Source organism: Fusarium keratoplasticum, chromosome 13, assembly GCF_025433545.1.
Source record: "Fusarium keratoplasticum isolate Fu6.1 chromosome 13, whole genome shotgun sequence".
NCBI classification, from domain to species: domain Eukaryota; kingdom Fungi; phylum Ascomycota; class Sordariomycetes; order Hypocreales; family Nectriaceae; genus Fusarium; species Fusarium keratoplasticum.
The window spans coordinates 641,195-666,540 of NC_070541.1; the positions used below are offsets into that span (position 1 = coordinate 641,195).

Sequence of the window (25,346 nt, forward strand, 5' to 3'; positions counted from 1 at the left end):
TGGATCCCCGAAGCATGCAGTGAGATTCAGTCATCGGGGACCAAGTAGCAGATCCACCAAGAATGTCGTGAGATTGAGCTACTAGGCATTGACTAAAGGACTGTATCTCGCTAAGAAGCAGTTATTGACGGCGTAGACCTCAGGTCAATTTTCTCACTCTTCAACTACATCTACCAGAGATCAGTAGCGATGGCACGTCAATCCCGTGGTCTGTCCCAACAAACAACCTGTTCAATCACCTCCTTACCTTGTGAAATCGTCAACTCCATCACTGATCACCTCGACCAAGCCGACATCAAATGCCTCCTCCAGACATGCCGAAACCTCGCCGCGACTGTGACGTCAACAATGATGCGGCGAGACATTGATGACGGGGTATACAACTCTCTATCCTGGGCCTGCTACTTTGGCGACGTGGCCATCGGGAGACGGTGTTTGGAGATGGGTGCTTCCCCAGATGCCGCCTTTCTCCTTGATCCGGACCGGCGTCTTCTTCCCTTCCAGAAAAAACCAAATTGGCCTGACACATATGAGCGTGGTTTGACCGGCTACTCCTACGAGGTCACAGTCCATCCGACCAGGAAACTCGGCGGCATCCCGATATTCTATCAGTCCGAGTGCTCATCCTGCAGTGCCCTCAGCCTGGCGACCAGGAGGGATCATGTCGGAATGGTCAAGCTCCTGCTCAGTTACGGCGCCAAAGTTATCGAGAGACGTCGCCCAGGTACCGAGCCAGATGACTTCCCCACCCGCCATCTATCCGAGTGGCATGGGTTCCAGGGGGCAGGCGAAAACTACTCCCACGAGGCCGTCATAAGCCATGTCCGATCTATCGAGGCGGCAGAGGCCCTGCTAGGAGCCGGCGCGGGAAAGCATATCAACCATACAGGTGCAGACGGATATACGCCGCTGGAGACACTTCTCTCCTCCTGCAGCATATACAGTAACAGCCTCCGGCCCGGTTTAACGGAAACCCAGCTTCATGCGCTCGTAGAGCTGTTTCTCCAGAATGGGGCCAAGACGGCCCGGGTGAACCGAAACACCGGCTGTATGACCGGCGCCCTTGCCACCGGTTACCTGAGCGTTGTCAAACTCATACTCGAACATTACCCGGGTGCGATGGACGAGCAACACAGACAGGTCCTTAACCTAGTAGTCAGCACTAGTGATCTTTTCGACTATGGAGATCGCTGTCCCATCGACCGTGACAGGCTTTTTGGTGTACTACTTGATGCTGGCCTCTCCCCAAACACGTCTCTTGATGATGCTGGGCCTCTCTTGCACACCACTCTCCAACTCGGTAGATATCGGGCAGCTCAAATGCTTCTGGACAGAGGGGCCGATCCAAACTTCACCAATGCCTGGACCGTCAGCCCTATAACGAAGGTCCTGTGTCAATGTGCGGGGCCAACTGACTTTGAGAACGAGTTCATCATTCCCCTTGTGCGAGCCGGCGCTGATGTCGACCAGCCCTCTCTACGCCCTGGGGGCTTCACCCCCTTGATGTTTGCAGCTTCTGACATGGTTTCGGACAGGATATTTCTGGACCTTCTTGCCCTTGGTGCTGACCGCGGAGCCGTCCGCCGACTTTCTCTAGAGTATCCTCCAATGTCGGTTGTCCAGTGCCTGCTGCTGGGATCCCCCCCAACAAACTTCGACTGGGATGGCATCGAGCACAACAGCTCCCTCCAGGCGACTTTTCAACCACTGCACAATGACCACGAGGCTGAGGTCACCACCGACTCATTCTGGTGGGATCGACGCTGCGCCAAGTTTACCTCTCTTTTTGCCAATGCAGAGCCTCCAGAGTTTTACACACCTGACGGACGGCACTATCTCCACTGGGCCATCGATAACCTCTACTACACGAACCTGGAATGGGCGGTAGATATGCTTCTCCCAGCTTATCGTGCGAATCTACGGTCTTCGAACGACGAATGCCCTTTTTGGAGGCTCTTTAGTGTTACAAAAGTTGAGAAGTACCTTGCCTTTGGCACTTTGTATCAGACACTCCGCATCACAGAGAAGCTGGTCAACCAGGGTATATCTCTGAAGGAAACCGAGGCAGGCGAGACGATTCTCCACCGGGTGTGCCGCCTCTACCAGGGCATGCCCGACCACGCAGTTCTGGAAAAGGCGGTCAGCCTCGGACACCGTCTCGACTTTGGCGGAGACCTGACGGACAGAGCCAGAGAGTGGACCGACCAGCTGCACGCGAAGATGAGCGACAGGTTCACCTCGACGACGCGCAGCTGGACGCGTGTGCCCAAGCCGAAGCACCTGGGCCGGTACATGAACTGTCGGCTTCGCATTATCGCCTTCATCGTTGAGCTATTTATGAGACAGGGCGTCGATCTGTATTCTGAGGATAGGGGTGGCAAAACCGCTTTCGAGGGTATCACAGATGACCGGATATTGAAATGGATTCCGAAGGAGCTGAGAGACTTGGAGAAGGAGGCAGAAATCAAGTCTAAGAGGGTCATCTCCCCCTCGAACCATGTACCAGTCGCGACCCCGAGTCCCCCATAAGTTGTGAGATGGGAGTGGAAGACTGGGGGTCTAGAGTACTCGCCTGGTGTTGGCATAATGGCTTTGGCACCCTTTGCATCCATACGGTTCATTCCTCACACCATTATTGCAGTCTTGGCTCCCGCCCCCAGCGTCTACAACGCCTTGGTATAACTGATCATAACTACGACATTCGGGACACCCCTTAGCACGGGGCCCTTCCAGGCATGCAGATGGTGGTTTTGGCGCCCCCCAGATAGCCGCACCTATACTACGCCAAGGTGTATGAATAGTAATTAGAACTAATTAAAGTTTTGAGGCATTGGGTTCATAACTTCCCAAGGGGAGGAGGATGTTAAATAGGTAGCACAGGGTTACGGCGCTGAGACTGTTAAAGTATAACTGTGACATGTGCTTTGCAATAGAGAATGCTGATCTCAAGAATGATGAATTGTACGTGGACGCAGTGCCGAAGAGAAGGTGGCGCCTTTCTGGTTTTCCACTGCGCGTATACAAAAAGCTGAACTGAGACATCTGCAAGGCGGGCTGTCCAAGACAGTCCTGTCATTTCCATGGTTTGGGATGCCTGCAGATTTAGCAATGCTCCAATAAGCCTCGGTGGCTGACAGTGATAGTGTACGTTTCTGGCAGCCAGTAACGTCATGTTGCAGGCGGCACAGGATCGACATCATTCTACTACACCATCTCACACTCAAAGCCTGACATCACAGGTAGAAGATGTACAAGTTGACTCGGGCCCTAGGCATGAGAATGTTTAGAAGTAGATCTACGTTGAAACAGGTCCGAGGGTTCGAAACGCCACACTGTGGGCGCATCGAGAGACTTCAATGCCCTACTAAACGAGTAGGTATCCAAACATGCTTCCCTAGTCGAGATTAGCGGCAGAGCTATTGCTCTTTGCCGAAAGACGGACTGTGATAAGGTTAGCGCTTTCAAACTAGGCACGATCTTCTAGCTCAGTTAACCAAGCAGTGGCGATCCAGCTAGGGATGAGGAGGTGAGGAACCATAGACGAGAATGCAAAGGGCTCAAAACTAGATGCATCAGCATGTGATGGGCGCGTCCACAGTTACAGCTACAACATGTGTGCTGGAACTAAAGATTACCAAGGTGAACTTATATAAGTATTGGCGATGCTTGAGCTAAATGAGAGTGCTTTAGATGAGATATGGAGGTAACTAGATTCATTATGGCCAAGAATTTCCACAAGACGGTGTATATTAGGACGACAGCCTTCCTTGATACTAAGAAATATCGTTGTTACTTGTGCATGGTAATCAAGACCCGTTAGGCTGTCGTTCCGGCCGATGTGAGTTGGTGCACCATTGCAAAGGCTCAAGTGTCATCAGGAGAGGCCACTAGATCTCTTGGCGGTTGAATAGGAGGCGGTGATTCTTTCGTCGATTTCGAAGCGGAAAGTATCATCATGAGACCGTAGGGAGAATGTTTAAAGCCCCAGTATCTGGTGTCGATGGCATTTAAATATGATTTTGGACTGTAGAATCGAGAGCGCAGAAGAGACGGCACGACGGCAGCTTCGTGGAGAAAGGCACTGCCTTCGTGCCATCAATTGACTCATAATGAGTGCTCAATGTCAACAAAAAGCTGATAGCGTCTATGATAACATTCTCATCAGAATGTAAAATTATATCATCGTGGCGGTCAAGAACCGATTCAAATTTATCCGAGACTCGATGTCTAGCACGTCAAGGCACTTTACACAACAACACATGCTGGTCCTAGCTCTATCTATCGCCAAAAGAAGATGCCAACACATACGGTCTTCTGGCTCAGTTATCCCATCGAGGGCCGGGCTTCAACTATAACAAAGAACACATTGCCAAATCATGCGATGAGCAGCATCTTGCGTGATCGGGCTGCAATGAATGAAGCGACGGTGTACGGGGGATGTTGTGTGTGTGGACTCAATACGGTCGACGGCTGATGGGATCCGAAGGCTTCTCGCTGCCAAGAATGGCCCTCCATTTTTAATCAAGAGAAATTTAAATCTGATGGTGTAAGGCGGAGAGTCTCCATCACAGTGATCGGCTTAGGATGCATGACATCATGCCCATGCGTAATAAATACTGAGGTCTGACAAGCAGCCGGTAGGCCATCCGGCACCGTCGTACTGGGTCAAGATCGATAAAATGTATGAGATGACTCTGCATTGTAGTATGAAAGGCAAATCGAGGTTTGTTTTCTAAAAAGCCTGCTTGCTTGATGACTCATTGCGAAAGCAATTACGCGTTGTAATCTACTCCTCGACTCCCCGCTACAAGACCGGATATCCTGTTTCAATACATGTGAACACTTCAAAACTTCCATCGCATGAACCATGCAAATCAAATGCAAGCCATACGCCGGTTGCACTCGACCTCTTAGTTCATTGGAGTCTCAGCAATAGTCCATCTTAACATTCGATAGTTTCTCGCTGGGGATCCTCCCAATAAATGAAGTGTTCATTCGCCATTTCCCTGAGGAGCTCTTTCTGAGGGAGGCTTTACTCCCATCTAATTCCTTATCCAGGGTGTCGGTCAATAGGTCATAGAGGGCGGTTGTTTATGTTATAGGGTGGTATTTTCATCCTCTCAAAGTTATACAGTAGAAGATCTCTTCTTATCCATTATCCAAACTTCCTTCGCATTCTAAGTGCGTCCGCCATGGGGCAAAACATCTCGATAGGGCCCGACTTGTATTCCAGCCGCCCTTTGAAGTCATTGCAGTGACTCCCAAAAGTGGCCCTGAAGTAGAGCAAGCCACTTCTTCAAAGCTTTCCCAATAATCCTCAACCGCAGGAACCCCAACTTCGCCATGGAGTTCTCGAGCATCTTGTGTTCAGGTCTCAAGTTCGTCCTCCCGTCGATGGCGGAAGAGGAGGCACCCGGCGCTGAATAGTCCAACTATCAACTCACGTCAGACTGCTGAAACACAGAACAAAGTTACCCACGTTGTATTCCAATCCCTTGGTTGCTTCTGAACCGATCGCGTTCTTCGCTCCAAGACTTCGGTGCCTTATCGCCGGCCATAGTCCCTCACACGATTCAAGATCTCACTCCCTATAGTTATAAGTAAGTGATGCTATTTCATGTACGCGGATGATGATAACTCTCATGGTTCTAGTGCTTCGTCAGAAGAATAGTCCATATCTTGATTTCAACATTGGGATCTGTCGATGAGGCACCGTAATGGTGGAAACTGAGTGTGGGGGGGTTGCCGGAGCTTTGCAAGCGCGTATCGCATGGGTTTCGTCTTCTTCCACGTCATCTTCACAACTGATCTCCACGAGTATTTCTGTCTGCTGATAAATTTCTCACGGAATTGATCGTCCTTGATCATCATTTCTCGCCAACTGATGCGACTTGAAGTCGTGTCTATTAAGGTTGACTCGGATAATGATAGGAAAATGGGAGTTGGCGGCACTCATGCTGTTCATTTCGGCGAGTTGTGGGTATTCTTGCAGGAGCAGTTTCATGACCCCTGTCTTGGCTTCTTCGCTGCGACGGGAAACACAGTCTTGCCGTCTTTTCTGCGCTTACCGGAGAGATAGTTGTCTTACACTACATCCTTATCTTCGCTGTATTTCTTAAGATTTTTTACCTTTGCGACATTTAGCAATCATTCAAACATAACTTAGACAGGCTTGGCGGCCCCAGCTGGAGGGGCACTCTAAAAGGCATGTCGCCCTTCGTAGGGCGAGAAGATAGATATAGAGCGAAGTTTAGAGCTACAACAGCTGGAACCTCTTCAGATATGATGACGACAAGTTGTAATAAAGTATATCTACCTAGAATAAAAAGCCTGAAATGCTGGTGATCAAGTAGGTTGAAATAAACCTTGTCCTAATTCTAATGTGTTCCTTGCCCACTCCTGAATCCCTGTGCCCCATGTAGCGGTGTCATTGAGTCACTGGCACTGATCTAGCTGCCTTGACGTGTCGAGATATCATGCGCTATCCGTGTGTTGGATAACTCATCTCTCCTTGTACTGAAGGAGGGCATAACGCTCATATCTCTGAGCAGTTCTTGCCCGGAACGTCTTGCCATATTTGATAAAGACAGCTGTCAGAGAGAGAATCCCAGTAGTAATCAGAACAATCGTGATGATGACCCATTTGATTCCCACAGCATGGACCCATGGATCGACGGCGAAGATGAAAATGGTACTAAACGTGTTTCGAACGACAGTGACACCAACAAGTGCGTCACCAATGATCTGCTGAGGGTCAGTAATGGTCCAACAGGAGCAAAAACAATGAACTTGAACTTACGTCTTTGTAGGAGTCAGTGAGATAGGTGATGGTTATGCTGTTCACTGGCGCGATGCCAAGCTTGTAGAATGCAAGGCCAACAGCGATGACAGGCCACGGCAGACCGTTCTGCAGACCAAATCCCACCATCAACGCCCCAGCAGGAATGAAAGGGATGAAAGGGATGAGACTCCACAGCCTGGACTCGGGTTCGTAGATGCCGTTGTTTCGACGAGCGAGCCAGATAATCAGGGCGTCACTGACCGGTCCGACAATCAGGGACCCAATTGTGCTCCCAACCAGCTTGGACAAGTTCATGAGTCCGATTTGGTTCGGGGCGAAATTGTAGGGAGGCCGAGTCATGTAGAGCGAAAACGAGGTCGACATGACATCCTGCAGCGCGATCAAGATGCCATATGCAAGCGCAGTGTACGCGATGGCAGGAACAGTACCAAGGAGAACTAGAGGCTGGTACATGTGTCCAAAGAATAACTTGATACCTCCACCAGAAGATGAGGGGGTAGTGATAGCCAAGCGTTGCCAATAAGTCTTGAGCGGTATGTCATGGTCGATTCTGACAGCATACAGGTCATGTGGCGGGCCTTCTTTCGAAACTGGGCGAGTATTTTCTCTCTTATCTGTAGCCAGGTTTGAGGGAATAGATTCGGTTTCGTGTCTTGTGGCCCCTGTCGACTCGGTCTGGGTGGGAGATGCGCTCGAGTCGGGGCAATACTTGGTGTCTTCATAACAGAAGCAGGCCACGAGGAAGAAGACGCCAAAGAAGACAGCATTCCACCACCAGACCCATCTCCAGCCTTGGCCCACAGTGATGAAGCCAGCAATGAAAGGACCAAGCGAAACTGCGACCTGCCAGAGCCAGATGTAGATGCTGTTGAATGTTCCTCGCTGATGGACGAAGAACATGTCTGCAATCGTCATCTGGACAATAACCTCGGCCAGAGCTCCGAACCCAGTACAGAGAACATTAACCAGGAGGAGGTCCGCCACATTCTGCAGCTTTGCGGACCAGATGCTGACACCGCATTGAACAAGAGAACTGAAGATGTAAAGCGGCCGACGGCCGAACTTGAGGGCAAAAGGAACCAGGATGACAGCTCCAATCGCGAGAAAAGCGCATCCAATGGCGTAACTGGCGGTCAGGACTTGATCACTGAAGCCCAGCTCTCTCTGCATAGGACCCCAGGTTGGCGTAGCAGAGTTGATAAACTCAGACACCAACAGCACATAGGAGCCAACAATAGCAAAGTTGAGATACTTGCGCCAGTTGGGCCAGTTCAAAGGGTCGTTTGGATCTTCAGTAGGCCGTGGCTGGAGAATAATGCCATCTTGAGCTGAGGCGCTTTCGTCTTCCAGACGTACAGTGCCAGGGGGAAACATGACGGTGCTACCAACGCCCATATCGGTAGCAGGAACAGATGCCGACTTGACGTCGGTGATATCTTCAAGTGGTTTTCCCATGGCGAGGAAACAGGCTGAGGCTGTAGGGGGAGATGCAGATAGGGAGGCGTGTTGACGATGGCCAAAGAAAGACTCGTGAGGGTGTATAACGAGAAAGGATGCCGAGAAGAGTTTCGAACATCATGATATTCTTTACTATTAAGTAATTGAGCATCTGAAGAGGTGAACGCCCACTGGTGGCTATCTTGCGCTAGCCGGTAGAATCCGCTCAACCCAGGCGGAAGAATCCGCCCCATAACGTTAATGATAAGCGGAAACAACCTTCTGAGATGGGCAGAAACACGCCACCGGGACAAGGGAAGATCCCCTTCACTGACTCAAGCACCATTTCGCGCATTTGTGGAGTTTGACACCCACGTTGTGAGAGTACTTCCATCGCGTATCTCACTATGATAATTCCACCTATCATTGATAGGAGTCTGTTAACATGAAGTGGCGAGAGGGAGTGGGAGAAACGTTGATACTTGCCTTACAATGTTAATATAGTGGTATATAATGTATCCTTTTTCTCGCTTCATATGGCTGGTCAATATCCCTTTGGACCTTAGGACCGCTAAGGGGATAGGTGTACTTGATGCCAGGGTTTGAATGTCACGGATCAAAATAAGGACCAGGCCGTTGTCGAGCCCATTATCTAAACATTGACGGTCATTGATGTTTGTGATAAGGCCGTCGATGTTTAGGTACTGTGTCGAGCCTCCCAGTCCATGAAGAGGCGGTCTTATCACGGATTCTTCCGTCCACTCGCATACTCCAGGGTCCGCTGGATTCTGGGGAAGAATGGCACCAAGGAGTAGCATCCGACGGGATTTCCCTTCTAGTCTTGTTTCATTTCTACATATAAGCAGAGAATCAGGGACCCTTCAGAATCTGTCACGCCATAGGTCGATAAGTAACAAACCCGAAAGATTTCAAGATGCCCTCTTCCGATTCCAAGATTATCATCGTCGGTGCTGGCGTGTTCGGCCTCACTACCGCTCTTTGGCTGGCCCGTGGCGGCTACAAGGACATCACCGTCTTTGATCGATGTGCCTTCGACTCCAACTACTACGATCCTGCAAATGGCTGTGATGGCGCATCCTCCGATTTAAACAAGATTTTCCGCATGGCTTACGGAGACAAGAAAGAGTATGGCCACTGACATTCTTCTTCTCATCGCGGCAATGGCTTACTTCCATCCAGCTATCAAACCTTGGCCATAGAGGCACGAGACATGTGGCTTGCATGGAACAAGGCTATCAAGGAGAGCACTCCCTCTGAGCTTCCTCCAGGCCTCAGCCCAGAAGACCAACTTCTCTACGTATGTGGGTGCTACTTTATCGGTCAAGGACGCGAACTACAAGGAGAGAATGCCGCCAGCCTCGACACAATGGCAAAAACGGCACCTGACTTTCGAAAGATGCAATTTGTCAAGGTAAGAGGACATGCCTTCACTGATGTCTTACTACAGCTGACATTTGAAAGAACAACCCCAATGATGAAGAGCGTCTTCGGAAGATTGACCCTAAATGGGTGAGCAAATACCACATCATTGACAGGATTAACGGCGGCAACACCCATGGTTTCCTGGATATCAACGCTGGTATCACAATTGCAGACAAGGTGCGCACTTGAAAAAAGGCATTGACTTTCATCCTTTCGTTTCAGTTCTGAATATCCGTGGATGTAGGCCTGCGTCTATGCACGATTCTTATGCCTCCAAGCTGGTGTCAAGTTTGTGCTTGGCGAACCCCAAGGCAAATTTGAGACTCTGATCATCGAGAACAATGGCAGAGCCAAGAGGGTCGCAGGCATCAGGACTGCTGACGGCAAGAGGCACTTTGGAGATCTTGTCATTGTCGCTGGTAAGTGAGTTCCATTCGCATGTGACTTGTTAGCTAACGCCCTCGAAGCCGGTAGTTGGAGCTCCTCAATCGTTCCAGAGGCCCATAGGACCGTCGAGGCCACTGCAGGCACAGTCATGTTCATTGATATTCCGCCGCATCGACAAGATCTGAGGGCAAAGTTTCACCCCGACAACTACCCGGTCTGGTCTTATCGTGCTGGGGAAGGCGAAGAGTAAGTTGAATTCGATAAGTAAAACTAGCTTTTATGTACTCATACCTTGAACAGATCGTATTCTGGGGGCGGATATCCCATTTCTAAGGGCGGTCGCCTGAAGTTCAGCTTTCGGGGACTCAAGGTACGTCCAGGTTCATCAATGTGTGATGCAACAACCACATCCGTCGTACTAACCTCTCTTTTCACAGTTCACCAACTTTCAAGATCATCCAACGGAGCCAAACCTGTAGGTTCATTACAGAGAGAAGCTTGGAGATTTCTGACGCTGTCATAGCCGAATCTCCATACCCAGGACAAAGTATACCAAGGATCCCATCCACACAGTCCCGCTCTATGGTTTGTCAAAGATGAAAAAGGTCATTTCGGAAGCGTTTCCAGAGCTTGTAAAGTTTGGTTTCACCGACAGTCGAGTAGGCTCGCCCAAACTCCCCCCTGATAGACATTGATCAGCTAACCGTGGGAAGCTCTGTTGGTATACCGACACCATTGATGAAGACGTGAGTTGGTCAGTTTTTCTGTCGTCTTCTACTAACACGAACAGTATGTGGTCGACTATGTTCCTGGATACTCGAAGTCTCTTTTTCTCTGCACAGGTGGCTGGTAAGCCACCCACTCACCACCAACAGTCTTGACAGTAACTGACATGGGAACATGCAGCGGTCACGCGTTCAAGTTTCTCCCGATTCTTGGCAGGGTAAGTCTCGCTGTCTCTCGATTGATTTGCCGGCTAATATGGGGATTTTAGCATATCAAAAACCAGCTTGAAGGTGTTCAAGACCAGTTCACCAGCCTGTGGAAATGGCGGGTCGCCGAGGACGGCAAGGATAACAATGGCCTCTCTGAGGGCGAGAGCGGCCCGCGGGAAATGTCTCGTCTTCGACTTGCTACACGTGGGTTTTTTACTTCTCGCTTCCGAGTTAGATGCTAACAGCTATCATTCTCTAGCCCTCGATTTTGCCATGCAGAAGGTGGCATCTAGACTCTAGGTTAGTGCGGCGGATGGAATCTGAAGAGATGTATGCCAAGAGAGGTCGGTCTGGGCTTCAACTATAACATAGAACACATTACGACTCATGTTCAAGATTAAATGTCCATCTGTTTACACCATTCAACGCCCAAGATTTGACGCTTGCACTTCGTGCCCGTCCGTAGCCAATCAAAAGCCCATCGCATTCTTCCGATGAGCGATCTGCGCACAGTTGACTAGTCCCCGGAAAATTGCGGTAGCCAATGAAACAGGGAAATGTCCGATAAGCGTCTGTTAGAAAGATACTGAATATCGCACTCCTACAATGCGGTTATCTATGTACTCGGTAACACCTGGAAACCCTGGTGAGATCGAGTTATGTACCCCGCAATCATCTTGCATCACTCTCAGAGATATTAACCTGGGCATGGTTGGAAAAGGTTGGACAAGAATTTCCTTCATTCCTTTGGTTCTTGGCCCCCGGAATGCATAGCACTGGGCAAAAGTCTACCCTTCGAGGGGCTCGAAAAGTGCGTGTTGGTCCAAGAGCACAACTAGCATGTATCAACTGCAAGACAAGAAAGCAAAAGGCGAGTTCTCCTCCGCTCCATATCGTGCATTCCCGTCTTTAACAGAACCTTAGTGTGATAATCAAGTACCGTCATGCGCAAATTGCCAACGCTTTGGCCTCGGTAAGCCCTGCCAGCTGGCTCGAGTATCTGTTGTCATTCCTCATGCCTTTCCAGCTTGCTTCGTCGAAGATCCTGTGACGGGACGGCACCAGCCCCGTAATTACGTCGAAACTTTGGAAGCAAGGGTTGGGTTTCTCGAAGAACAGTTACGACGATCAGTAGGGACTGCTTATACTCCCCTTGATGAAACCCGGAGGATCGAGAACTCGCCTACTTGCTCCCGCACGCCGAGGGACCAGACAGTTGAGGCAGACGAGAGCTCCAGTGATCTCTCCAACCAAGTCGGAAGGCTTGGCCTGTTGGTGGATGGAGAAGAACCTCATTATTTAGGCTCATCATCTGCCTTTTCCTTTTCACGCCTTATACATTCCTCTCTTCGCCAGTCCTTGGTGCAAGGCGACCCAAAGCCCCTCGATTTCCACCTACGGGATACAGTGGAGCCGTCCCCGTGCTGTCTCCCCGACTATGAGGTAGCCATGTCCCTGAGCAATGCGTATTTTGAGAACATTCACCCCCAATATCCTTTCTTGCATGAACCCACATTTAGGAGATGGGAAAGATCACTCATAGGGCCTATTGGGCTCGTGGAGGACCTAAGCTTTGGTCCCGTGGCCACGTTTTTCGTCTATATGGTAAGTTACCTTCCCCCGTCTCTTCTTGCTTTTCGGCCCTATAACCCATCACCGTAGACATATGCCATCGGGGCTCTGCTTCTAGAGAACTCGGGATCCCTGTCACAGGTAAGTACGCAGCTGTTACGCCAAAAAGTTGAGAGTAATGGCTGAAATAATTCTAGCAATTATACGCGTCAGCCCAAGTATATATCGACAACGTCTTGTCTCGCAATAACCTTGAGACAATACAGGCCATTCTGTCCTATACCATGTACTCCTTGAGAAGCTCCGTAGGCCCTTCTGTCTGGTAGGTCATGCAGCAGATAAGATGTGACGCAAATTAAAGTCAAGTAGGAAATTATCAGGTCTCGCATTACGCCAATGCATTGAACTTGGATATCACCGCAGTTCCAAGCGGTTTGGCTCAGTCTCAGACCCTCTCCGGCTTGAATTGCAAAAGAGGGTCTTTTGGTGTGCCTTTGGCATCGACTGTGTAGCTGCCCTGACGTTGGGACGTCCCTTGGGCATTCCTCTGCAAGAGGTTGATGCTGAGGTAGGTGATCGCCTATCCACAAGTGCTGGACGCTGATGCTTGTGTGCTAACTTTTCAGTTGCCGATGGACATCGATGACGCGAACGTAACTGAAACTGGGCTTCTGGCGAGTCCACGGAATCCCACAAGCGAGGCATGCACAACAACGTCAACCGCACTACATGTGTTTCGTCTTCGTCGGATTTGGGCCCAAATACATGGCTCCCTCTATTCCGACGTCAACGGGGGGATTGACCAGGCTACCAGAGACCATAAAATCATCATGTTTCGTGCTCAAATCGATGATTGGCTTGGCTCTGTTCCTCCAATCCCGACCCGTACTGGTCCCGCCTTATCCATCTTCGCAACACAAGACTGGTATGACCTCAACTACAACGAGACAATTGTAATGCTTTACAGGTGCCAGATTACCGGGAAAGAGGGCGACAGAAATGGAGAAGTGCTTTTGGAGTGTGCTAAAGCTGCCGCGAGCATATGTCTTGGGTATCGACGACAATATATCGGACGTGCTGTTAACTACACCTGGAGTACCCTACACGTTATTTTCTCGGCTGGCCTGACCTACCTACACTGTCTTTGGGCCTCGGATCAATTGCGTCAAGCGACCAGCATCACTGAGATGAGCACTATTCTCACGAGCTGCACCATGCTTCTGGTAGTAATAGCCGAGCGGTGGAAGAAGGCTGCCCCTTACAGAGACATTTTTGAGGCCTTCTGCAGCCGCACGACCTCGATGATGGCAAATCGGGGCAGCCAACAGCCATCATTGCCGCCATCGATGGAGCCGAGCTCTGCTGAAACGGAAAGGTTTGCGGAATGGATGGCTAACATCTCGAGCTTGGGGATGTCTGAGGCGGTGGATGATTTGTTAACTGGATTAATCACGGATGTCGAGCCTCAGGAAGAGGCGGAATACCATACCTAGTCTTCCCCTTCAACTAGGTAATTAGAGTATGCCTTGTACGATTTATCATCATTTCTCTCCCTGATGTCCCTTACCAGAGGCCATAAGCCATGAGCCGTGAAAACCGAGAACCGTAAGCTAGCCTAAGTCGAAGTACTATAAACTAGATATTATACTGCATCAATTAAAATAACACAGTTCCGAATGCCACGGCCATTACCCCCCCAATAACTGCTACTATCCTAGCATCCGCAACCTTGATAGCTGAGGATGGGGTCGTCGTAGCCGATGCAACACCTGACTCTGTTCCCGAGGCGTCCTCCGTCGTGGAGCTGCCAGTAGAAGAAGGCTCCCCAGTACTCGTAGCAGTGCTCGTCACAGTGCTCGAAGTCTCCGTAGCGCTGACGGAATCAGTAGCCGTCTCCACGGCCGTTGTCTTTGCAGCCGTACTCTTTTTCGAAGTAGACGTGTCCTCATCGGCGCCATACTCGTCAATGTCCAGCACATACGACGAATTTCCCTTGGTGTCCGACTCAAACTCCTCAAAGCTGGCCCAGCTGGCGCGGCCACCCGTGCCAAGAGATACGCACGCCTCGCGGTAGTAGTTGCTGGCGCAGATGCTCACACCATCACTGGTAACGCCACCGCCCGCGTTAGTGCACGAGACAAACAACTGCGTGACGAGGCGAGCCATGTTGTCGAAGAATTCATTATCCGACCCAGACGACAGGCACATGCGGCAGCCATCCATCGACGGATACCAGCCGTCTGGGTTGGGGATGCACACGCACTCCCTGGTGTCGGCATTGGGGCCTTTCAGCTTTTGGCACCGCAGCATAGCCTGATAGATAGGCCAGCACCCGCAGTCGTCGAGCTTCGTGGGACTGTCCGCCGCCTCTTTGGTCTTGGACCAGCCGTTGGGGTTTGCCGAAGAGAAGTCGGTCAGGGCAACAAGGGCCGCAAGGTATGATGAGGGACGCATTGCGTGGGTGATGAAGGAGGGTTGTGGTATTAGTGATTAGAGTCTCAATGAATGACAATGTGTTATAACGATTGTTGCGAAAGGAAGCGTGTGGTGGCTGCGAGATGATGTGAGGAATGAAAGGATAACATGAGAATTTAAAACTGAACGGCTGCCTAACGAAGATAATTTAAGTCGACAGGGGTTCTCCCCTGGTAATTTCGGCGTTTACTCTGTAGGGAACCTCATCCACAATTCGCTCGGTTGCCTTCGGTAAGATCTTGGCATATCATAAGTCGCATGATTTGATGGGCTTACAGACCGGCCCGGTTCCCCGTGCTTCTTTTTTCGTATAGGGTATTGATTAGTTACGCCTGGGAGAACGGACAAGGGAATTATTTGTGGCAGGCTTGACGAGCAGCAATCCTTTCTTCCCAGGTGTATCCTTGAGAAGTAGGATCCGCAGCAGCTATTTCATGCACCAGCTCCACATACCTCTGGCGCCAGGCGTCTCATTGGCGAGTTGCGGGTCGTTCATAGCAATTCTTTTGGGGTACAGTAATCCCTGTCTTGTCGAAACAAGAAGTAATGCGCCACGATTGGACAACAGCATCGTTGAGGCGCTATGGTATAACTGCCAGAGGAACCAGGAGAAAATTCAGTCGTCTATTGCTTCATATGAACATTCTCTAAACTACCCTAGGCTTCATGGGGGCGCAGGATGACTCTCCTATACGATGCTACCGGCAAGGTATGGCTATCACGCACTGTCAGGATGATATGCATCGTCTATTGCGGATATCAGTTCTTGACGCCTTCAGGAAGGGTTTGACACACTCACATTGTTGACAGAATCGCTTGTCTGCAGTAGGACAACACTCCCATCGGGTTGGGCGTTGGTGATGTTGACAGATTGGCTCACCAGCGTCAGCTTGGACCTCGGGAAAGCTTCTTTCCCATTGGTGAATCCCTCGAGACCTCTTCCCCCAGCCTCACGATAGTGAAACCAACCGAAACTCAGCTGATCATCATCTGGGTCCCAGCTCTGGGATGCATCCAATATGACCTTGTCTCCGGGCTTGTATCGCAGTTCCAGGGGCGCAGGACCACAAGAGCCGTTGACAATGGCGACAGGCGCATGGTTGTTCTTGGAAAAGCTTGACTCGACGGTCCACTGCATCCGAGCAGCAAAGTCGTACTGGTAGTCCTGGCGCCATCGCCAGATCGTCGCCCACTTGCTGATAAAACCCTGTCCGTTCAAGCCTTGAACATAATCCGTGGCATCTGCATAGACGCGTGACTGGTTTGATTGATCAAGCAAGGTGAATCTTCCACCCCAGGAGCCCCAGTCTGGGTGCTCGATGTGGCCCAGTCCGTTCTGGATCAATGGAAGAAATGACGGGGTATCTCCCTCCATGATGAAGGACCAGTTCAGGTAGTGTGAGCCAAGGGGTCCTATTCGAATGTGCTGCTGCAACCATTCATTGGAAACGATGCTGCTGTCAGGGCCACCCTGGTCGAAGTGGCGGTACTCTTCTCCCGAGATGCCATTCCATGCTGCATCTGTATACTCATTCCAGCCATGGAGTGAAACGACAAAGAAGAGCTGTGGATAACGTTGGCGAATCCATACCCCTGTGTCATCCTGATCCGAAATAGAGTACACGCGTAGTTTCTCGACGAATGAGGCTACGGCGTTATCAACTCGAGTCTGCGAGACATGCTGGAGAGCCTCAGCGAGGACGGCCGCTCCACCCCAGACAGCAACCCAGAGAGGGTTGTTCACACTGGAGCCATCGGCCGCCTTGACCAGCTCGCTGGCTGCTTGGCTCAGGGTCCGGTTGAGGGAAGCCCTTCCGTATACAGCATGACCCTTGAAGACCCGGCCGACCAGGTCATCGGCTGAGGGATAAGCGGCAGAGGACGGTACATTGGCGTTGAGGTTATCGACGACCTTGCGATATGCATCAAGCACTTCGATAATGGTCTCGTGGTCAATCTTGTTTGGCAGCCATGTAGACGTAGTTGCAGCAATGCCCTGAATATCCAACTCATTGGCATAGGTCAACAGGCGAACGAGACTCATTTGGTCATCGGGTTCATTGCTGATGTCTGTAAGCACAAACAGGCGGTGCTTGTGCTCGTACCGAGAGGTTTGACATTTATCCTCGTTAGGAGACCGTGACAAGGCGGGCAAGACAAAGGAGAACACAAAGCACCAGATAACCCGCGAAAAGAAGTTGACTAACATTTTGCTTGTGTTGTGAATGAGGTACTTGGTAGTGCGCACCGCGTTTGCTTCCGCTGAGTGGCCTGTCTGCCTTTATACTTGATCAACTCACAACAATTTCAGCATCTCTTTGACATGGTCAGTGGATGAGACTTCCTCATAGAGTAATTGACTGTCATGACCGCATTTCTGGAAAACCAGGATTGCCTGGGCCAGGTGGATGGATCTGCCCAGACAAACCATGTTCGCCAAAAGCTCTCGTTACTATGACATGTTTCCCCCCGCAAAACTACAACCATAAAGAGGAGCCATGAATATCACTACTCGATGCGGAGAGAAGGCGGGGTAACCTCGAGTGTGGGGGATTGGGCCGGTGTTTAAAACTGCCTATTAGAGACGGAAGAGATTTTATTAATGCTGAATTCGCCGAGTCAACCTCCGTTGGCGGCGTTGTGTCATACCTCATTGCTAATACTTGCAGGGTTTTGAATATGAGATCAGCTGACCCTCATGCTTGATGCTGGTGATGGTTCACGTCGTGACCTAGCTAGATTAAGATGCCCTGGCGTTGTCGTAGTACTCTGCTCAACATCTCCACCTATGGCGCCGCCGGGCTTCCATCACAACAAGTTGTAAGCGGACGGCTCTGCCAAGCCGATTTGAAGCAGGTCTTGGAATATCCTTCATTCGTACCGGACATCGTACATAATTTAAGTCGTAACTCAAGCCCCGCCCCCAGAGGGCCACGGTGAGGTTGATCGCGAGATTGGGGTGACACGTGCTATTGTGGGGGCCACACATGCTGTCCCCTGAGAGTCTAGCTAACATCTCAAGGCAATGGTGAGGCTACCTGACTGCGTCCCATTGCGACGGATCGGAAGATGCATATCCCGCTGCTGCAAGGTTCGATGAACGAACCGATAAGGGCGTCAAGCTTCGCCCTCCAAGGACCACAGACGACTGCATCAGGAAGATGGAGAGAAACCGAGCGCTAGCTGGGGAAAGGGAGCAATCGGCCGCCGAATAAGAAAAGAAGAATGGTATTAGGGTACTGAAGTACGTCAAAGAACGACAGATCCTTGGCTGGCCGGGAAGTCTATACCTCAATGCCTTGCCTATCCCGTTCGGGACTGAAAAGTACGTGGTTTTGCTTGGGCATAATGAGGATTGTCTTTTCTAAGTCTGACTGTCACCGCCCGCACCTCTTGCGGTTACTGTGGCTGTGTAAGGATGTGGCTAAACTAAGGACGCCACCAGTGACGTCAACAGGACACAAGAGAAGTTGATCAGCTATCGCTAGCGGCTTGACGAGCTCCTTGGAGTTCTTGAGCACATCCTGAGTGTCATCGGAATATACGACAGGATGGACCAGTTTGACGAGATAGAGCCTGAACCCAACGAAGGTATCCATAAAGTTATGGCCAGTGTTGTCAAAATCTGGGCTCTGACCTGAATTCTTTCCCCTATGAAGTTCAGTCGCAGTTATATTCCGCAGACTAGCCTATCAATTAAAAACAGTCCCCATGGTTTTAGATAAGAAACTAGTTAGTTAGCTAAATACAGCTAGTAACTCCGTCCCTTGCTGATCAGCAATGCGACTATGAAAGGAGTCAACATGGGTACAAGTGCGAAATCCACAAATCAGAGGCGCAGATTTATTGGTTCGATCTGGCTTTGTCTACTTCCGGAAGGAGGGCACGCGAGCAGAAGGGATAAGCCGCCGATTGCTCGAACTTTTGTTTTCTTGGCAAGGAGATAACGGGAATCCCAATCCTCGGTGTAGATAAAAGATGGCCATGATCGCACAAATAATTGATGTTGTTTTTCCCTCCCTTTGCTCGTCCAATCTTGCTTGACCCTTTGGTTTCAACCTTCAACCAGGCAGTGACTCGTCCACAATGCGTCTTCCATCAGTTCTCGCCGCAACGGCTTTGCTCTTTGCCTCCTCGTCGCAGGCGATCAATATCCTGCTGAACAACGATGATGGGTTTGGCTCGGGAAACTTGCGCGAGCTCTATCGGATCCTCAAGGAACAGGATCACAACGGTAACTGACAACCCAGTCCCAGGCCTGCTTGAGACAAAGACTAATAACATGACTATCTTCCAGTCTGGATTGTTGCCCCCGCGACAAAGCAGAGTGGCAAGGGCGGAACCTCTGAGTTTACGACCGAGGGAAACCTGACTGGACCATCGCATTACGACTTGATCCCTGCGGGAGCCCCCTCTGTCCGTTATCTCAGAAACCGTTTTGAAAATTAGTTTCTAACATGCTTTTGTTAGGTCGGAAGTGATCCCAAGGACAGCCAGATCTGGTACTACAACGGTACACCTGCGGCCTGCACCTTCGTTGCGCTTGACTATGTACTCCCGCGGTATGCCGATTTCAAGGTTCCTGACCTAGTTGTCACGGGCCCTAACTTTGGAACCAACCTGGGTGGTTTTGTGTGGACTCTGTCGGGCACTGCTGGTGCTGCGTGAGTATTCTTGGTCCAATTTCATTGGAGAGTTCTGACAAGACATTCGTAGATATGCTGCCACCCACCGCGGAATCCCTGCCATTGCCATATCTGCGAGCAACCAGGAGGTTCCATATTTCGAGCTAACTAACCGCACGAACCCCGCTACCTGGGCTGCCGAAGTCTCTGCAAAGTTCGTTGAAAAGTTCATTGGCACGGCGCCTAAACGCGGCCCCCTGCTGCCCATTGGCTATGGTGTCAACCTGAATCTGCCCCTCTTAACCGACAACGACCATGACCCAGAGCTTGTACAAACTAGGTTCACTGGAAACGCGCACGTCAATGAAGCCGTGCTTGATCCCAAAAAGGGAACCTTCACCTGGGCTAATATCAAACCATATGCTGCTGGCGTGAATGCTTGCATCAACGGCAACTGCTCGCTGCCCGGCGAGACCTATATTGTCGAGAATGGTGCGGCCTCAGTGTCACTTTACACCGTTGACCACACTGCCCCTAGTACTTCATACACACAGTCTCTTATGAAGAGGGTGGCGTCTGTGATATCCGCTGCTTGAGTGACGGCCGAGGGTTCATGCTAGTACGATGATCTTTCACCGTTCCTTAGTATTAGAACTAGGCAGATAGTCAAATCAATTTCTATCGAGCGCTCGAACTCTGGAGCACCGGATGTTGGTGCTCTCAGTCGATAGCAACAAGTTTGACGATCAGCTTCAAAGACTGCGTTCCGAAGCGTACATATTTCCCCCATCGAGATGATTGATATGTGGACTTTCGCCTAGGTGCATCCGGACGGGCGATACGGTAGGCCCAATGGTCGCGATATCGCTCCCTAAATACATATATGGGCACGGTGAGCAAGTCCAGGAAGGCCGTAATGCCAACGATTGCATCCAAGACAGCAGCTGCACCCTAAGCAAAATACCAATCGATAATTACATTGGCCAGGCTGCAGAAGGTCAAGACGAAAGTAGTCCAAATGAGGATAAATTGACTTGCCGAGAGAAGAAGATCTTGAACGCGATGTTCAAGATGAACACCTCAGCTGTGGGGACAGGCTGGCGTAGAGGGCGTTGGCTATGGTAGGTAACCCTCGCAACCAGGCGCGTTCTGAAAACTGTGGTGCTTTATACAGTAGAACTGGTACACCCAGATGGTCTGCTGAGTTTACATGGGCAGGTTGTAGGGCCAGAGCCAACTAGACCGGCCGTAGAATAGATTGCCCACACTTGCAGGAAGGAGTCTGAAACGTGTCTCGTACACTGCGGAGATCCCCTGCGCAATCAAGGAGCATCTGGGGCCGGGTCCCTGCACGCAGTAGTTTAAGAGTACTAAAGTTTGTACAGAGCCACCACGTAGATCGGTGTACCCCTTAGCAGCAGATGACTCCACAGGATCTTCTGCCCAAGCTTGAGAGTCGATGAAATCGGCAATGTTGGAGATGCTTGTCAGCATCATGGTTAGTGATAGCCCATATGTGAAGCCCCCATTGAGAAGATCACATTGTAATTGACGCTCTTGAGTTGCATCGGGGAGACTTAACCTCACCAGCGTCGGGTTTCTCTTCACGTCGCAGCTTTGATCAATCCCAATTACATCTTGACTTTTAAAAATAAAAGCAACCAACCTATTGCACACTGTAAAATATATCGATTAGAAAATACCATGTCTTTCATATTTCGCCAGAACAACTTGGAAGGATCAGACATTGTCATTACCCTAGAGCTTATCGCGATGCGATAACGTTGTTGGGCCAACGACATGACTCGGCTTATGTAATACCACGATAACGTCAGAACGCGCGACCGCAACCCATTCTTTGCCTGTCTAGATACCTCTTGATCGTTAACTGACCTGCCGACAACTCTATCCCAGCAGCCTCTCTTTCTTCCCATGTGTGCGCAATGAGTTTCGAGCGTATTGAGGATTGGATAGCACATACCAACTCTCTCATAAGCCCCCAGATCGCCTTACGACCACCCAAACGCAAATTCGCCGACGACACTATTGCCACCACAGCCATCGGCATGTCCTCGCCTCCTCCGACCGAAGACCCGCGTAGCGATGTAGAAGCAACTCCAAGGGCAAAATCACCGTCGAAGCGCCCAAGGATCGACTCACCGCCAGCGAGTTTTCACCATGAGTCGATTGCCGACCACGACACACCTTCTCTCAGCGCGAGCTCTGTTACCGAGTCGACACGGACGGATACGACGGGTGGAAGCGGCAGACTGAGGCGCAAACGAAGCCCTGTCAAGAACATGTCTGACTTGCGTCTCGCTGACAGACCAGTTGTGCTTACCACCTTGCAAAGACCCGATCAGCTACCATCTGATGTTGTGGGCTTGGTCACGGTCGCGCGCGCCATCCGTCAGGGTTCCAACATCATCCCCAAGCAGGTTGAGCAGCAATCACAGTCACGTATGACCATAGTCGATGATCTAGTCTCGGGTTCAAGTTTCTACGACGCGGAAGAGTGGGCGCGCTCGCACGGATTGGAGCCATGGGATGCATCCAAGGAGCTGGAGTTGTTGAGCAGGACAGTCGCGCGCACACAGGAATGCGAGTTGGAGAATTGGTCTGAAGCAGCGTGGAACGCTCGCATACACGAGCCAATTCTGGACTTTGTCCTTGAGTGCTTTGCTGGATCGATACGGCATTTCGATGTCACACGCGCGCCAATCAACAAGCCCTACCTATCACGTCACATCTCCGGGGTAGACATGCAGTCCAAGATGGTGGACTTTTGTATCTGTCTTGCTGGAGACGACATTGTCGCTGCATCTCAACGCCGTCTCAAAACTGCCAGTGATTCCAACTCGATCAACCACACGTCTTACCAACCAATCCGCGATCGCCCCATTGCCATCAGCATCGAGACCAAAACGCTTGAAGGATCGAGTCAAGAGGCCAAAGCACAGCTCTCCATCTGGGCAAGCGCTCATCTCAAGAGGTTGCGGTCTCTGGCGGGGAAGTCATCGGCCAAAACGTCGCACGCTGTCGGCATAACGCTTCCTGTGCTGTCTACTAGTGGCGGGGATTGGACCTTGCTGTTTGTGAAAGACGGCATTAGCGGTGTTGAGGTCATCGAGACACTTTCTGTAGGGAACACCAAGTCCCTCGTTGGGTCCTACAAGTTGGTGTCGGTGTTGAGGCAATTGGGGCTTTGGGTGCAGACCACGTTTCGACCCTGGGCAATGGAAAATCTCCTGGCTTCGGCGCAAGTAAAATAATGCAAATTACGTATAATGATTCCCATGACACTACCACTGCGGTTATATATTTACCTGGGCATCAATCTGAATATATGTGAGACAACTTCATTGTTTTGAGATGAGGAGGCAAGAGGTTCGGCTTTGTCTTGGAAATACTTGCGGTTGTCAAACACAGAGTACCTTGCATTCGTCGATTGGTTACCGGACAGTCAGAAGATGACATGCAACGTACACGGCCCTTGGCACGTCGTGAGGCTTGGCGGCGGTTATCCTTCCTTGGGGAATCAGGGCCGCCTTGTCTGGGTTCGGTGCGCTTCGCGCACGCCGCGATGTGGAACGCGGCGTAGTGCCTAAGCCAAGGATGGCCTAGATGAATCTGTCAAAGTTCGGTACCGGTTATTCGGGATAGCCTAGCCAACCATGATGCTGTCGGTGAGCCAGGGGCGTAATTCTGCTTGATAACAGTATTCTCACGAGTCGAGGTTGCTCATGAACAAGAACTCAATGCATCTCAGCAGTATTCTTTATAAGAGATATGTCTTCTTTAAAGGTAAAAGCTAACTCAAGAAAAGCCAGCATTATTCTTCGTGCACACCCATGTTCCCCTTTCTTAAAGCTGGAACATCTCCTTTCCCACGTGGCTGGGTTGCCCACTAATGGGCCAGAGGTGGCCCAGTTAATCGGCTATGACCGCAAGGAGGCAATTCCGTTTGCCAAGCATCTAGAGCAAAGGCCACGTTTCAACGGTAATGCCGGCCCCTCCAAAGCATGAGACAACTGGAGCTGAATGGGGAAAGTAGAAACGATGGTTCAATGCGGTACCGCAGCTGCGTTACAGACCTCCTTAACGTAACATCGAGAGCCTTGTTTCCCCCATAATGCCGTATGTTGAATATGATCAGCGAGGGGGTGTAGACTCGTGGAACCGGGCTTCAGATCGAAACGGAGCATGGCGTTTAATGGCCATACGGCAGTTCTGGAGTGGGGAGCATTTGGCGGTCTCGAATACCTGATCATCCCATTTCCGTCCATATCCTTCATCTACATCCTTCAACAGCCAAGATAAGCACGGCTGGTGTGTCTGACCGGTGAACTGGTGGAGCGAACCTCCCTTTAGAATGGGTCGCTGGTACTAGGACATCTCTTACCTCAGCCATCCGAAATGACCACTCAAATTCCAAAGGTTACGTTAAACAAGGGTAGAGCGCTCGTCAAGGTAGGGCAACAATTTGTTTCACCACCCCGCCCAACCACCCTTGCTCTTCTCCGGATGTGTGATCCGGATCGTCACCACATACCGGCACAATATAGCTGTGATTAGCGAGAGCAAGTAGGTATTTGCCCCGAACCCCTCTTTTTCGGTCATTTATCACGTTTGAAAGCCCACGACCCTCAGGCGGTGCAGCAGCTACACAATTAAATGGCCCTAGCACCGAGATCACGGTGCTCAGACATTGCGAGAGTACACACACAGACTTCGCAATGACTTTTCTGACCTAGCCATGAGCTCCAACAACTCTTGACTTACCCAGGCCAATACCAAGTTTCCAAGACGTTGGAACCAGTGCACCAAGTTGTTCAGGTGTCGGCACTACCACCGAACCGTCCTGACCAAGGCGTCGGCGGCAATTCCAGGGCGGGGTCCGTACAACTGGTAGAGCATAATGACTTGTGTTGCGGTAATCTTGGTCGTTGGTGAGGAAGGGCAAGGCACCAGCTGCGTCACAGATGGATAAATCGAGTTGGCCTCCCAGGGTTTCAATTTCCCCTCTCACACAGATGAATGCGTGCAAGATCAAATCATGGGAAAGAGAAATATAGTAGAACTAACACGCTGTGGCCGAGCGAGAAGGTGGTGTCGATGAGATGAATCGCCCGGTGTTCCACTCGGCCAGGGGCCCTCATAAGCGAGGCAACTCCAAGGCAAATGCCGTGAGGTCAGAGCGCGAATGTGGGCCTCGTGGCGTCAAGATTCCCTTTCATGAGCCTCGCTTATCAGATTTAGCTGGGGTACGTGAGCTGAACGACTTGGCAACCATGCCCTGCGGCCTCGGCTCCGAGATTCAACTCCCGGGAACGCCGGAGACGATTTCCCAGACACTCTGTGACTCGTTTGGATTATGCAGATACTGGAGTATATCCCTCTACGATTGCTTATTGTTTGGATAACATGGAAAGGATTAACCTGAGATCCATCCCTCTCCAATATTCTAGCACCTTGACTTGGAACCAGATCAACTGCGTGAATGTTTCAGCCGGCCATGGATCTGGGTCCACCCTTGTGGCGGCAGTTCCGCACTTTAGCACCAAACCTTCATTGTGTACGCAAGCCTCATCGGCTCGCTTGGCTTTTCTCGGTTAGTGGCTTGCCAAAAGCCTGTCAACCACGATTGACATATGACTAGTAACACGGTTA

General features: G+C 50.7%; 8 protein-coding genes across 8 annotated transcripts; 5 read left to right on the plus strand and 3 right to left on the minus strand.

Moving 5' to 3' along the window:
* Positions 1-348: 348 nt before the first annotated feature.
* Positions 349-2,529, plus strand: NCS57_01456000 (F-box domain-containing protein; the record flags this gene model as incomplete). Its single annotated transcript, XM_053064160.1, has 1 exon — positions 349-2,529. The coding sequence occupies one exon, from the start codon at positions 349-351 to the stop codon at positions 2,527-2,529; it is 2,181 nt and encodes a 726-aa protein (XP_052906443.1).
* Positions 2,530-6,501: 3,972 nt separating this feature from the next.
* On the minus strand, positions 6,502-8,257 carry NCS57_01456100 (uncharacterized protein; the record flags this gene model as incomplete). Its single annotated transcript, XM_053064161.1, has 2 exons — positions 6,502-6,747; positions 6,800-8,257. 2 exons carry the CDS (start codon positions 8,255-8,257, stop codon positions 6,502-6,504), a joined length of 1,704 nt encoding a protein of 567 aa, XP_052906444.1.
* A 916-nt stretch (positions 8,258-9,173) lies between these two features.
* NCS57_01456200 (DAO domain-containing protein) lies at positions 9,174-11,304 on the plus strand (the record flags this gene model as incomplete). The annotated part of the gene is made up of 13 exons (XM_053064162.1): positions 9,174-9,385; positions 9,440-9,671; positions 9,722-9,859; positions 9,927-10,101; positions 10,150-10,315; positions 10,370-10,439; positions 10,507-10,544; positions 10,593-10,728; positions 10,783-10,815; positions 10,860-10,918; positions 10,976-11,012; positions 11,064-11,208; positions 11,264-11,304. 13 exons carry the CDS (start codon positions 9,174-9,176, stop codon positions 11,302-11,304), a joined length of 1,482 nt encoding a protein of 493 aa, XP_052906445.1.
* A 421-nt stretch (positions 11,305-11,725) lies between these two features.
* On the plus strand, positions 11,726-14,069 carry NCS57_01456300 (Positive regulator of purine utilization; the record flags this gene model as incomplete). The annotated part of the gene is made up of 7 exons (XM_053064163.1): positions 11,726-11,875; positions 11,929-11,977; positions 12,032-12,609; positions 12,667-12,717; positions 12,774-12,898; positions 12,946-13,144; positions 13,203-14,069. Exons 1-7 carry the CDS (start codon positions 11,771-11,773, stop codon positions 14,067-14,069), a joined length of 1,974 nt encoding a protein of 657 aa, XP_052906446.1. The 5' UTR covers positions 11,726-11,770.
* A 163-nt stretch (positions 14,070-14,232) lies between these two features.
* NCS57_01456400 (uncharacterized protein) lies at positions 14,233-15,030 on the minus strand (the record flags this gene model as incomplete). Its single annotated transcript, XM_053064164.1, has 1 exon — positions 14,233-15,030. The coding sequence occupies one exon, from the start codon at positions 15,028-15,030 to the stop codon at positions 14,233-14,235; it is 798 nt and encodes a 265-aa protein (XP_052906447.1).
* Positions 15,031-15,708: 678 nt separating this feature from the next.
* Positions 15,709-17,260, minus strand: NCS57_01456500 (uncharacterized protein; the record flags this gene model as incomplete). The annotated part of the gene is made up of 2 exons (XM_053064165.1): positions 15,709-15,798; positions 15,845-17,260. 2 exons carry the CDS (start codon positions 17,258-17,260, stop codon positions 15,709-15,711), a joined length of 1,506 nt encoding a protein of 501 aa, XP_052906448.1.
* Positions 17,261-19,137: 1,877 nt separating this feature from the next.
* On the plus strand, positions 19,138-20,272 carry NCS57_01456600 (SurE domain-containing protein; the record flags this gene model as incomplete). The annotated part of the gene is made up of 4 exons (XM_053064166.1): positions 19,138-19,285; positions 19,349-19,467; positions 19,522-19,715; positions 19,768-20,272. 4 exons carry the CDS (start codon positions 19,138-19,140, stop codon positions 20,270-20,272), a joined length of 966 nt encoding a protein of 321 aa, XP_052906449.1.
* A 1,347-nt stretch (positions 20,273-21,619) lies between these two features.
* On the plus strand, positions 21,620-22,948 carry NCS57_01456700 (uncharacterized protein; the record flags this gene model as incomplete). The annotated part of the gene is made up of 1 exon (XM_053064167.1): positions 21,620-22,948. One exon carries the CDS (start codon positions 21,620-21,622, stop codon positions 22,946-22,948), a length of 1,329 nt encoding a protein of 442 aa, XP_052906450.1.
* Between the last annotated feature and the right edge of the window lie 2,398 nt (positions 22,949-25,346).